Source organism: Oryza glaberrima, chromosome 1 (assembly GCF_000147395.1).
Source record: "Oryza glaberrima chromosome 1, OglaRS2, whole genome shotgun sequence".
NCBI lineage: Eukaryota > Viridiplantae > Streptophyta > Magnoliopsida > Poales > Poaceae > Oryza > Oryza glaberrima.
The window spans coordinates 38,010,518-38,021,235 of NC_068326.1; the positions used below are offsets into that span (position 1 = coordinate 38,010,518).

General features: G+C 50.8%; 2 protein-coding genes across 2 annotated transcripts; both read left to right on the top strand.

Moving 5' to 3' along the window:
- The first annotated feature begins 1,397 nt into the window (after positions 1-1,397).
- Positions 1,398-2,569, top strand: LOC127755227 (uncharacterized). Its single transcript, XM_052280887.1, has 2 exons — positions 1,398-1,725; positions 1,827-2,569. The coding sequence occupies exons 1-2, from the start codon at positions 1,456-1,458 to the stop codon at positions 1,998-2,000; spliced, it is 444 nt and encodes a 147-aa protein (XP_052136847.1). The 5' UTR covers positions 1,398-1,455; the 3' UTR covers positions 2,001-2,569.
- Positions 2,570-4,741: 2,172 nt separating this feature from the next.
- LOC127772221 (glucan endo-1,3-beta-glucosidase, acidic isoform-like) lies at positions 4,742-9,222 on the top strand. Its single transcript, XM_052298234.1, is given in 3 exon segments — positions 4,742-4,900; positions 5,340-6,269; positions 8,062-9,222. Coding segments are annotated over 3 exon segments (1,935 nt in total). The 5' UTR covers positions 4,742-4,830; the 3' UTR covers positions 8,997-9,222.
- The last annotated feature ends 1,496 nt before the right edge of the window (positions 9,223-10,718 follow it).

The following is a 10,718-nucleotide window of genomic DNA, read 5'->3' on the forward strand; positions in this document are numbered from 1 at the left end:
GAAATTATTTTATAATTAGTATTTTCATTATTGTTAGATGATAAAACATGATTAATACTTTATGCGTGACTTGTCTTTTTTTTTCATAATTTTTTTCAAATAAGACTTATGGTCAAACGTTGAACACGGAAACCTAGGATTTGTCTTTTTTTTTCTTTTTTTTTTTTGGGGGGGGAGTAGTATAGCCGATATATACGTACTGTAGCCAGTAAGGAAAGAAATCTCCCAATCACAGGGGGAGGTAGCGATGGCTGGCTACCAGCTCAGCTAGCTGCATCAACCAAATTAGCTAATTAATCAAGTACCAGTGGCTGCACTAACCAAAGTACTTCGTAAAGTGCCCGTTCTCGGTTATCTCAGTCCACTTGAACGACTAAAAATTTTCTGGAGTAAAATTTTGATCTTAACACATGTATACGTCAGGGAGCACGACTGCGTGACGGTAGCAATTACGGCAGGAATGGACGTCCGGCGTGACGACGGCGGTAGAAGAACACAGCGAAAGCGAAAGAGGCATAATCAAGTAGCTGATGATCGAATTAAGCTATTATTATTAGTAGCTAGGATTTGGGCATGCAATCGCGACAGGCGACGTAGCTTTTGGCCGGTGATGATCCATGGCCAGGAACGCCGGCAACGTCGCCATCGAGATCGATCCGTTTGCGACATGTTCCGGTCTTGTCGCTGTCAAAAACACACGACCTAATTAGCACAAGTACATACCCCCCGTGTGTTAATTAGAACTACCTTATGCTTGAGGCGACTTTTTTTTGTGCTCTTTCTTTTACATATACCCGAAAACGACGTATATACGCACGATCATTATACTGTTTTTATTGCCGAACACGATGAAGAAATTGAAATCGGCTAAGGCAATTTAGGCCCATGTACATGAGCGAGGCCTAAATGGGCATCTAGGATGAAATTAGCCCATCAGCAATTACGTGTAGGCCGTAGCCCGTAGCCCATTCGGTATCCGGATGGGGGGCCCACGTGGGTCCCACGCTGACTCAGCCGCCACGTACGACAAAATCGGGGTGAAAACAACTGAATGAACTATTGTGACTGGTTTTGATTAGTTAAGGAACAGCGGATATCTGGTTTTGTGTTTGAGGATGATTTTGTAACTCGATTACAAGTTGAGGGACCTTCTGTGTACTTTTTCCATGAAGAAACTGAAATAGGCCCATCTACATAAGTGAGGCCTAAATGGGCTTCTAGGATGAAATTAGCCCATCAGGTATTACGTGTGGGCCGTAGCCCGTAGCACAATAGGTGGCCCATTCGGCATCCGGATGTCGTAAAGATCGGACGGCTGTGGTAAGCGGAGCGACGTGGCGCGGAGGAGGATAGAAATGGATAAGACAAACCACCGTGCTCCGCCGCGTCGCTCACTCTGCTGCTCTGCTTCTTCTTGCCTGTGCTGTGCTGTGTGTGTGGCCTTCGCTACCATCCATGGCGGCGCGAAGTCTCGCTGCTCTGTCCTCCCCGGCGCGCGTCGGCGCGAGCGCTACGCCGTGCTCTGGGAGGCCTGTCCGTGTATCGGCTACGCCGGCAGCGGGCGGCTGGCGGCGGCGGCGGCGGTCCATGGTCGTGCGGGCCGGCGGGCCGCCGAGCACGAACGCGCTCATCCTGGCGTTCGTCCTGCCGCTCTCCCTCTTCGTCGGCACGCTCATCACCGCCGCCCGCGTCGCCGACGACCTCGACGAGCGCTTCCTACGCGAGGTGCGCCGCGCTGCTCGCATTCGATCGGTGTTGAAGAGACATCTCATCGAATTAGCAGGTTACTGTCAATTCAAGATCGTCTTAAATTTGCCCATGTGTAGATGGAGTCCAACAAAGCGATAATGGAAGAGAACGAGGACTTCGAGCAAGACGGCGGAGGCGAAGAAGAGGAGGAGGACGCCGAGCAGCCGGCGCCAGCGGAGAAGGAGAAGGAGGGAGTTCTTGTTGCTGCTGCTCCGCGCACTAGAAACAGGCCAAAGAGGGAGGTACAGTAGAGTAGAAGAGCAGAAAAAGCATCTCGGTTTTTCTTGTTCCTTATATGTGATCATCGCCTTGCGAATGCTTCCGTTGGATTGACAAATTATGCAATGGATGCAAGAGCCAATTAATTTAGTCAATAGTCATAGGCCCAAGCATTCAGAGGTTAGAGAAATGATTGGTGTACGTGGCCTGTAGTTTAGAACATCAGATGGAGGAATGTGCAGCCTTAAGACGGCTCAGCTCAGCTGTGCAGGTTACAGCTGGAGAGGAGTCTGCTACTAGAAGAATCGTCCTGAGTTCAAATCTGCTTTGTTTCAGAATCGTATCAAATACCGAAATACTACTTGAAACTTGCTTGTCAGTTGTCAATTGTCATGACCCATGAAGCAACTTTAATTTACAGAGAGATCATACATGCACATCAAGCTAGCGCGTTCATTCAACGCCAAGAGCCCAATGCAAGATCATGGATCTGCTTATCTGCTAGTTGCGATTCTGAGCGATTCCGTAGGAGCTAGCAAGCTTGACCAGAATTACACCCTTTTTGTCGCAGCCGTACGCCCGTACATACACTGGCGCAATTCCTATTGCACCCAAACCTCCAGGCGTAAAGCCGTGAAGGATCGTTATTCAGAGTTCAGACGGCAGGAAGGCGAGGGGACAGCGTATCGCGGAGGCCGGACTGCTGCATGTGGTGGGCTTTCCTTAGTGGGCCTACATTGGCCTCTACCTCGAGCCTCGGCGCAATTTAATGGGCTATTTCGCGTGTATTCCTCTACTGGCTTCCTCCGTTGGAATAAGTTCACTTTGACTCCTTTAACTACTGGACTAATCTGATTCGTATTGAATCATAGTACCGGATATCTCGACTCCCCCAACGATTTTCATCCTTAATCAGAAAAACCAGATACAACGTATCCTCAACTTACAAACCAACGCAAACAAGGCCCCTTGAAAGTATTGCCTCCGGTTTTAGTTGTCATGGCGCCTATGTGGCTCCTGTGGTCTATCCCACGTGGCATTAAAGTGGCGCTTGCGTGGCAATTTGATCGAAAATAAAAATAAAAGAAACAAAAATTAAAACTAAAAATTAAAACAAAAAATGGGGTCCCATACGTCAGTCAAACCAAAAAATTAAAAATAGCAAGACCATATGTTAGTGGGTCTCACTTCGTCCATCTCATTCTTACCCTGTTCCCCTCCCTTCCAATCCTTTGCAGCATTTTCTTCGACAGACGGGGTGGGAGTGGGGGATAACGGGGTCGACGATGGCCCATTAGGCGCGGCAACGGCATCGAAGCGGGTGACTACCTGCCAGCTTGGCGCCGCCTCTGCATTTCCTCCACATGGCGAGGATGGAGGCGATAGGAGACAAGGAGGGAGCGAGGGATGGCGGGGGCGGCCGGTCCTCCGCCGCGCAAAAGCATAGGTGGGGCGTCGGTGGCGGCGGTGGAGCAACCAGTCTTGTCGCCGGCGGCGGAGTTGGAGCCGAGGATGTGGAGATCTGTTGGGAAAGGAAAGTGGTCGTTCCACGCCCGATGCGCTCGCCATCCTCGCCTCGCGCCCATTGCAGAGAGGGGGAGTGTTCTTCCTCCTCCTTTGCGTCATCAAAGTCAAAACTGTTGTCGCTCTACTGCCTCTTGCTCTTGCTGCCACCGGCTTTCTTGGAGCCCGCAGACCACAGGTGGTCGACGGTCACCTGCTTCGACTCCGCCGCCATAGGAGTGGGGCGAGGATGGAGGATGGAGGCCGCGAGAGGATTGGAAGAGAGAGGAAGATGGTGAGGTGGAGGAAGTGGGACCCACTCATATGTGGGTCCCACTATTTTTTATTGTTTTTGTTTGGCTGATGTATGGGTCCCGCATATTTTATTTTATTTTATTAGTTTTTTACTTTGTTTCGTTTATTTTTTTTTTGTCAAACTGCCACGAAAGCGTCACGTTAATACCACGTGGGACGGAGATCTAGTTAAAGGAGTCATGTAGACGCCACGTCAATTAAAACCAGGAACAATACTATCGAGGGATCTCGTTCGCACGATTTTATAATTTGAGGGATGTGTTGGACCTGGTTTTTAGGATAAAGGACGAAAATTAGAATGGGCGAGTGGGACCTAAATTGAACTTATTTCCTATGTACGAGTGAGAACTCTCGTGAGCAAAGCCGCCCGATCTGTCTACGGCAATTCTCGGTTGAGACCGACGTGTCCGCATCCTGCCACACTCCCGTCTCCCGCCCGCCGCTAAGAAGAGAGTTGGGCAATCCAGCAAGCAAGCAAGTGGACCTTCGTTCTCTTGTGCGATCGATGCGACCTTCTCCAGTTCTCCTCTCCTCTCCCCGGCCTCTTCTTCTACAGCCATAACTCCAATCACAAGGTACAGTGATCATCTCCCCCTTCTTCTTCCCAGCCACTACCAGCCCAGACGACGGGTCAGACCGCCCTGGAATTCCACGAACGCGGCCCCCGGTCGACAGCTAACGAGCTTTTGTTTTTACGGCCGCGATTGGTGGACGACGACCTCGTTTCGCTGCAGTCTTGCGCCCGCGTGTACGCATTTTCTATAGCGAGATACCACTACTATCTTGTAGAATTAGGCCGGTGCGGATCGCGACCACGCTTGTCTCTACGCTCGATATCGTATACTAGCACGTAGCGGGTGGAAACGGGCGCCAACAATTGCATGGTACATGCATGCCTGCCAGGAACTTGTATAAATAGGGGGTGAATGCTTTTGTTACATCGCATCGATCTGCATGCGAAGTCCTGCAGCCTCCGTAGCAGACACGTACAACGTACCGAGCAACCTTAGCTAGTGGCGCCTGAAAATTATTAAGCGCTTCAAGATGGCAAAGCATGGCGTTGCTTCCGTTTTAACACTGGCATTGGTCCTTGGAGTTGCGGCCATTCCTACAGGTAATAATTGTATATTGTCTTAATAAAATTCGGTTTGTCTAAAACTCTTAATAAGGGATGTCCTCTCGTTTGTTTAAAACCCATTCAAATAGTTATGGAAATTTCTGAAACAAATTGACGACATTCATAGAAAATATGTATATACTAATTCACTAAATTTTAGATCCTAACACAACTCATCACACATTATGGTATAAAAAAAGATAAATACGAACGAAATTTATCTTCTTTTTTTTCTTAATGTGGATGGTGAAATTTGAACTTGATTTTTGGTGTAGTGGTACATGTTACTTTACTCTATATTATTAATTTGATTAAATTTTTTCTTAACTATTTGTGTTGAATTTGGAAAAAAAAGTTATAAGATGGAATATCCTCTAAAGGGATTAATAATCCACTCCCAAACAAAAAGGAGTCTAATATATCAAATCAAACACAGTGGTGCAATCTATCGGCGTGTGCTACGGCGTGATCGGGAACAACCTGCCGTCGCCGAGCGACGTCGTGCAGCTCTACAAGTCCAACGGCATCGACTCCATGCGCATCTACTTCCCAAGAAGCGACATCCTCCAGGCCCTCAGCGGCTCAAGCATCGCCCTCACCATGGACGTCGGCAACGATCAGCTCGGCTCCCTCGCCTCCGACCCCTCCGCCGCCGCCGCCTTCGTCCAGAACAACATCCAGGCGTTCCCGGGCGTCAACTTCCGCTACATCACCGTCGGCAACGAGGTTTCCGGCGGCGACACGCAGAACATCCTCCCGGCCATGCAGAACATGAACAGCGCCCTCTCCGCCGCCGGCCTCGGCAACATCAAGGTGTCGACGTCGGTGTCCCAGGGCGTGACCGCCGGCTTCCCGCCGTCCGCCGGCACGTTCTCCGCCTCGCACATGGGGCCCATAGCTCAGTACCTGGCGAGCACCGGCGCGCCGCTGCTCGCCAACGTCTACCCCTACTTCGCCTACGTGGGCAACCAGGCCCAGATCGACATCAACTACGCGCTCTTCACGTCGCCGGGCACGGTGGTGCAGGACGGCGGCAACGCGTACCAGAACCTGTTCGACGCCATCGTCGACACGTTCTACTCCGCGCTGGAGAGCGCCGGCGCCGGGAGCGTCCCGATCGTGGTGTCGGAGAGCGGGTGGCCGTCGGCCGGCGGCACGGCGGCGAGCGCCGGCAACGCGCAGACGTACAACCAGAACCTGATCAACCACGTCGGGCAGGGGACGCCCAAGAGGCCCGGGAGCATCGAGACCTACATTTTCGCCATGTTCAACGAGAACCAGAAGGGAGGCGACGAGACGGAGAGGCACTTCGGTCTCTTCAACCCGGACCAGTCGCCGGCATACTCCATCAATTTCTAAGAAGATTGTTCTGAGAAGAGATCGATCGATGATGAATTAAACGTCGATCGATATAGATATATACATACACGCGTTCCATATATAGTTTGGGTTTGAATAAGCTTTCTGCCTGCATATTGCAAAGCTCAATGCATGCATGTAACGGTGCAGAGGCAAATAATATGAACTTGAATAAAGTTTACCAGACCTATTTTCGCGTAGTATGATTAATGTCTCATACAGAGCAGACCATGTAGTATGTTATATTTCTCTCACTCAACGGTGCGCGTTAATTTGATTCAGTCGTAACGTACATGATGATCTTAGTAGTACAAACAGTACCGTACGTGTTGCACTTGCTAGCTAGAGTGCCGTGAACTTGGGCCTATGTTACGGTGTGGCGCACACTCTGACGCGTTTGTCTCACCGTGCAAAACGGCGGATGGGAGCTAGTGTGCACGTACACCGGCCTGTCCAGCACCAAGCACGTATACGTACAAGTGAAAAGTCGCACCAAGCAAGACAGCAACAAAACCGTTGCTGTTTGAGGCCGCCACGACCAAACAACGTCAAAAACACCGGAATTCCACGAGCCGGACAAGCAACTGCTCGATTTTATCCCGTCGTGCACGAACGCATGCTCGCGCGCGGCTAACGGTGCATGATGCGTGCGCGCGTCGTCCGGTTTTCCAAGCGAGCACGACTGGTCGACGACTGGCCAGTGGTGGCCATCGCTAGCTAGCGATTGAGTCGTCGTCGTCGTCGTATGTGCAAATTGTGCATGCGTGGTTGCGAATTAGGCTTGACCAGACTGTGACACCGTCCCGCGCACGTTAATCCAGTTGGCTTATTTAAAGCAGGTACAATATTAAACTATAAACCAGCTATAAACATATTTTAAGAAGATAAAAGAAAAAAATAAGAGCAGCGGGCTACAGATTTGTAACCACCTACAACAAAGACTTTAAGATGCATGTGTGTATAAATCTATGACAGGTGGGACCAGACGTTAATAATATAATACTCCCTCCGTTTCAGCTTATAAGACGTTTTGACTTTGATGAAAGTCAAATTATTTCAAGTTTAACTAAGTTTATAATATTTATAATACTAAATTAGTTTCATCAAATCAAATTGAATATATTTTTATAATAAATTTGTCTTGGGTTAAAAATGGTACTACTTTTTTTTTACAAACTTAATTAAATTTAAAGCAGTTTGATTTTGACTAAAGTCAAAACGTCTTATAACTTGAAACGGAGGAAGTAAATGTTTATAGATAACTATTAATATTATATGAATTGGCTATTAAATTGACTATAAATGATTTAGAGTCAATAGTGGGCTAAACTTGCTCTTAGCGTTAATTTAGTTGGGTTGGCTGCGTAGTGCGGTGGCGGACACTTGCTCCATCGGTAGTGGAGTACTACTGGTGGTGTGGAAATTGGAAATCGATCAGCAAGCTGCTGGAGCTAGTGTCATGGATGTGAGAAGAACGTGTGATGTACCGAACTGGATAATGCTACGGACTTGTTGCATGCCTAAATCTCTCCATATAAATAGAGAGTGATCGTGACTAGAGATACTTGCAGCAGCTGCAAAATAAGCGAAGATGACTACGCAAGGATTTGCTCCCGTGCTTGCAGTAGCATTGCTCCTTGCAGCATTTCCTGCAGGTATACTGCAGCATATAGTACATGCATGTTATTCAGCAGTGTGCGAGTACAGAGCATGTGTGCTCCACATAATAATTAAGTGTACTAATTAACTAACTCTTGGTTCATGTTACATGTACGCTTGCTCTGTTGACAAATTAACAGCGGTTCAGTCCATTGGCGTGTGCTACGGCGTGATCGGCAACAACCTGCCGGCGGCGAGCGACGTCGTGAAGCTCTACAAGTCCAAGGGGATCGACTCCATGCGCATCTACTTCCCGAGGAGCGACATCCTCCAGGCACTCACCGGCTCGAACATCGCCCTCACCATGGACGTCGCCAACGAGAACCTCGCCGCGTTCGCCGCCGACGCCACCGCCGCGGCCGCCTGGGTCAAGCAGAACGTCCAGGCCTACCCGGGCGTCTCCTTCCGCTACATCGCCGTCGGCAACGAGGTCACCGTCGACGACACGGGCAACATCCTCCCGGCCATGAAGAACCTCAACGCCGCGCTCGCCGCGGCCGGCCTCGGCGGCGTCGGGGTGTCGACGTCGGTGTCCCAGGGCGTGATCGCCAACTCCTACCCGCCTTCCAACGGCGTCTTCAACGACGACTACATGTTTGACATCGTGGAGTACCTGGCGAGCACCGGAGCGCCGCTGCTGGTTAACGTGTACCCCTACTTCGCCTACGTCGGCGACACGAAAGACATCAGCCTCAACTACGCCACGTTCCAGCCGGGCACGACGGTGACGGACGACGGCAGCGGGCTGATCTACACGAGCCTCTTCGACGCGATGGTGGATTCCGTCTACGCCGCGCTGGAGGACGCCGGCGCGCCGGACGTCGGCGTGGTGGTGTCGGAGACCGGGTGGCCGTCGGCCGGTGGGTTCGGGGCCAGCGTGAGCAACGCGCAGACGTACAACCAGAAGCTTATCAGCCATGTCCAAGGAGGCACTCCGAAGAGACCAGGGGTGGCGTTGGAGACGTACGTGTTCGCCATGTTCAACGAGAACCAGAAGACCGGGGCTGAGACCGAGAGGCACTTCGGGCTGTTCAACCCCAACAAGTCGCCGTCCTACAAAATTAGATTCCACTAGACAAGAGTGATATACTAATATTACATTTGGATTTGGAATAAGCTAGCTGCTCATGTCAAATGCAAAACCGCATGCATGCATGGGAACGTACGGCCAGCATATAGTTTTGTGGTAATAAGCACAGCTGCTCAAGATTCAGCAACGTACGTGTAATTCTGCCTTGGCACTTTGGCAGTGAATACTGAACAATAACGGAATTTATAACTCTGTTTCCTTGAAAATAAAACAGGGCACTTTGCAAATATTTAGATCGCTAGCAAGTGTAGCGTCCAGTTGGGCCCATTAGTATCTGAACACTACACTGGGGAATTCCCTAGGAAAAAGTACATCCAAGGTTCCTCAACTTGTCATCGAGTTACAAAATCGTCCCCTAACCGCAAAACCAGATATCCGGTGTCCTTTAACTAATCAAAACCAGTTACAATAGGTCATTCGGTGGTTTTGACTCTAGTTTTGGCCTACATGACGGCTGAGTCATCGTAGAACCCACGTAGACCTCACATGTCAGCATGCCACGTCATCTCTCTTTCCCCTCTTCTCTCCCTTCTCTCTCTCTCACTTCTTGGCATAGGCTAGCCGACGGGAAGGGAGGAGGCCGGTGGGGCAAGGCCGGCGGGGCGAGGCCGGACTGCCGCCGCTGGGGAAGGAGCCACCGCCATACCAGAAGGGCGGCCAGAGCAAGCGAAGCGGCGGCGTCGGCAGGTGAGCGCGGTGGGGAGCGGCGGCCCAGCGGACGGCTTCGGCGGCGTGGGCACGCTCTGCATCGTGGCGAACGGCTTGACTTACGGTGACATTGAGCAGGCCACTGGTATACCACATGCTGATCTGAAACGCTGCCTCCAGTCTCTTGCTTGTGTTAAGAGTAAGAATGTGTTGCGGAAGGAACCCATGAGCAAGATATATCTGAAGATGACACTTACTACAATGACAAGTCCACAAGCAAGTTGCTCAAGGTAAAGATTGGCACCGTGGTTGCTTAGAAAGAAACAGAACCAGAGAAGTTGGAAACTTGCCAGAGAGTTGAGGAAGACATAAAACCTCAAATTGAGGCTGCAATTGTCAGAATCATGAAGTCCAGAAGAGTCCTGGACCACAATAGCATAATCACAGAAGTGACAAAGCAGCTTCAATCGAGCTTCAGTATGTGGTCATGGATGTGATAGTTGCATTTTGTGCTTGATATTGGTCAGTTTTTTTCGCCTACCTGTTCTTGTTCGAAGATGTGGTATTCAGTCTGGCGTTCCCTTTGCCGCTGTCAGTTTTCGCATGGGTACAGGAAATTGTTGAAGGAAAATAAGCTGGATAAGTTTTTTTCAGGCAAATCGTCAATCTCGCTGGACATGTTCTTTCAGGCAATTCCTCCTCCGACAACGCTACTGTGGCTGCTCATGTGGGCGACCGCCGTGGGCCTCCTCGTGCAGCTGCTCGTCGGCAGGGTGTGCGTCGCCACGGGGAGGCACTCAGGCACCTCGCCGAGCTCTGCCGCGACGAGTACCCCGGCTGGGGGTGCCGCGCGCTGTGGCTCAGCCGAGGTCGCCATGGCCGGCGAGCTCCTCTCTCTCCTTCAAATCCATCGTCGCCAGTCGCAGTCCTTCCTTGCTCCTCCACCGCCGGCTGCCGTCCTAGCCCGAGCGCTGCCTCCAGCCGCCGCCTCCCCACTGCGGCCGCCACCGCCACCGCCGGCGGCCGGCGTCGCGGCGCCGCCCTCCTCCCCAGCTACCT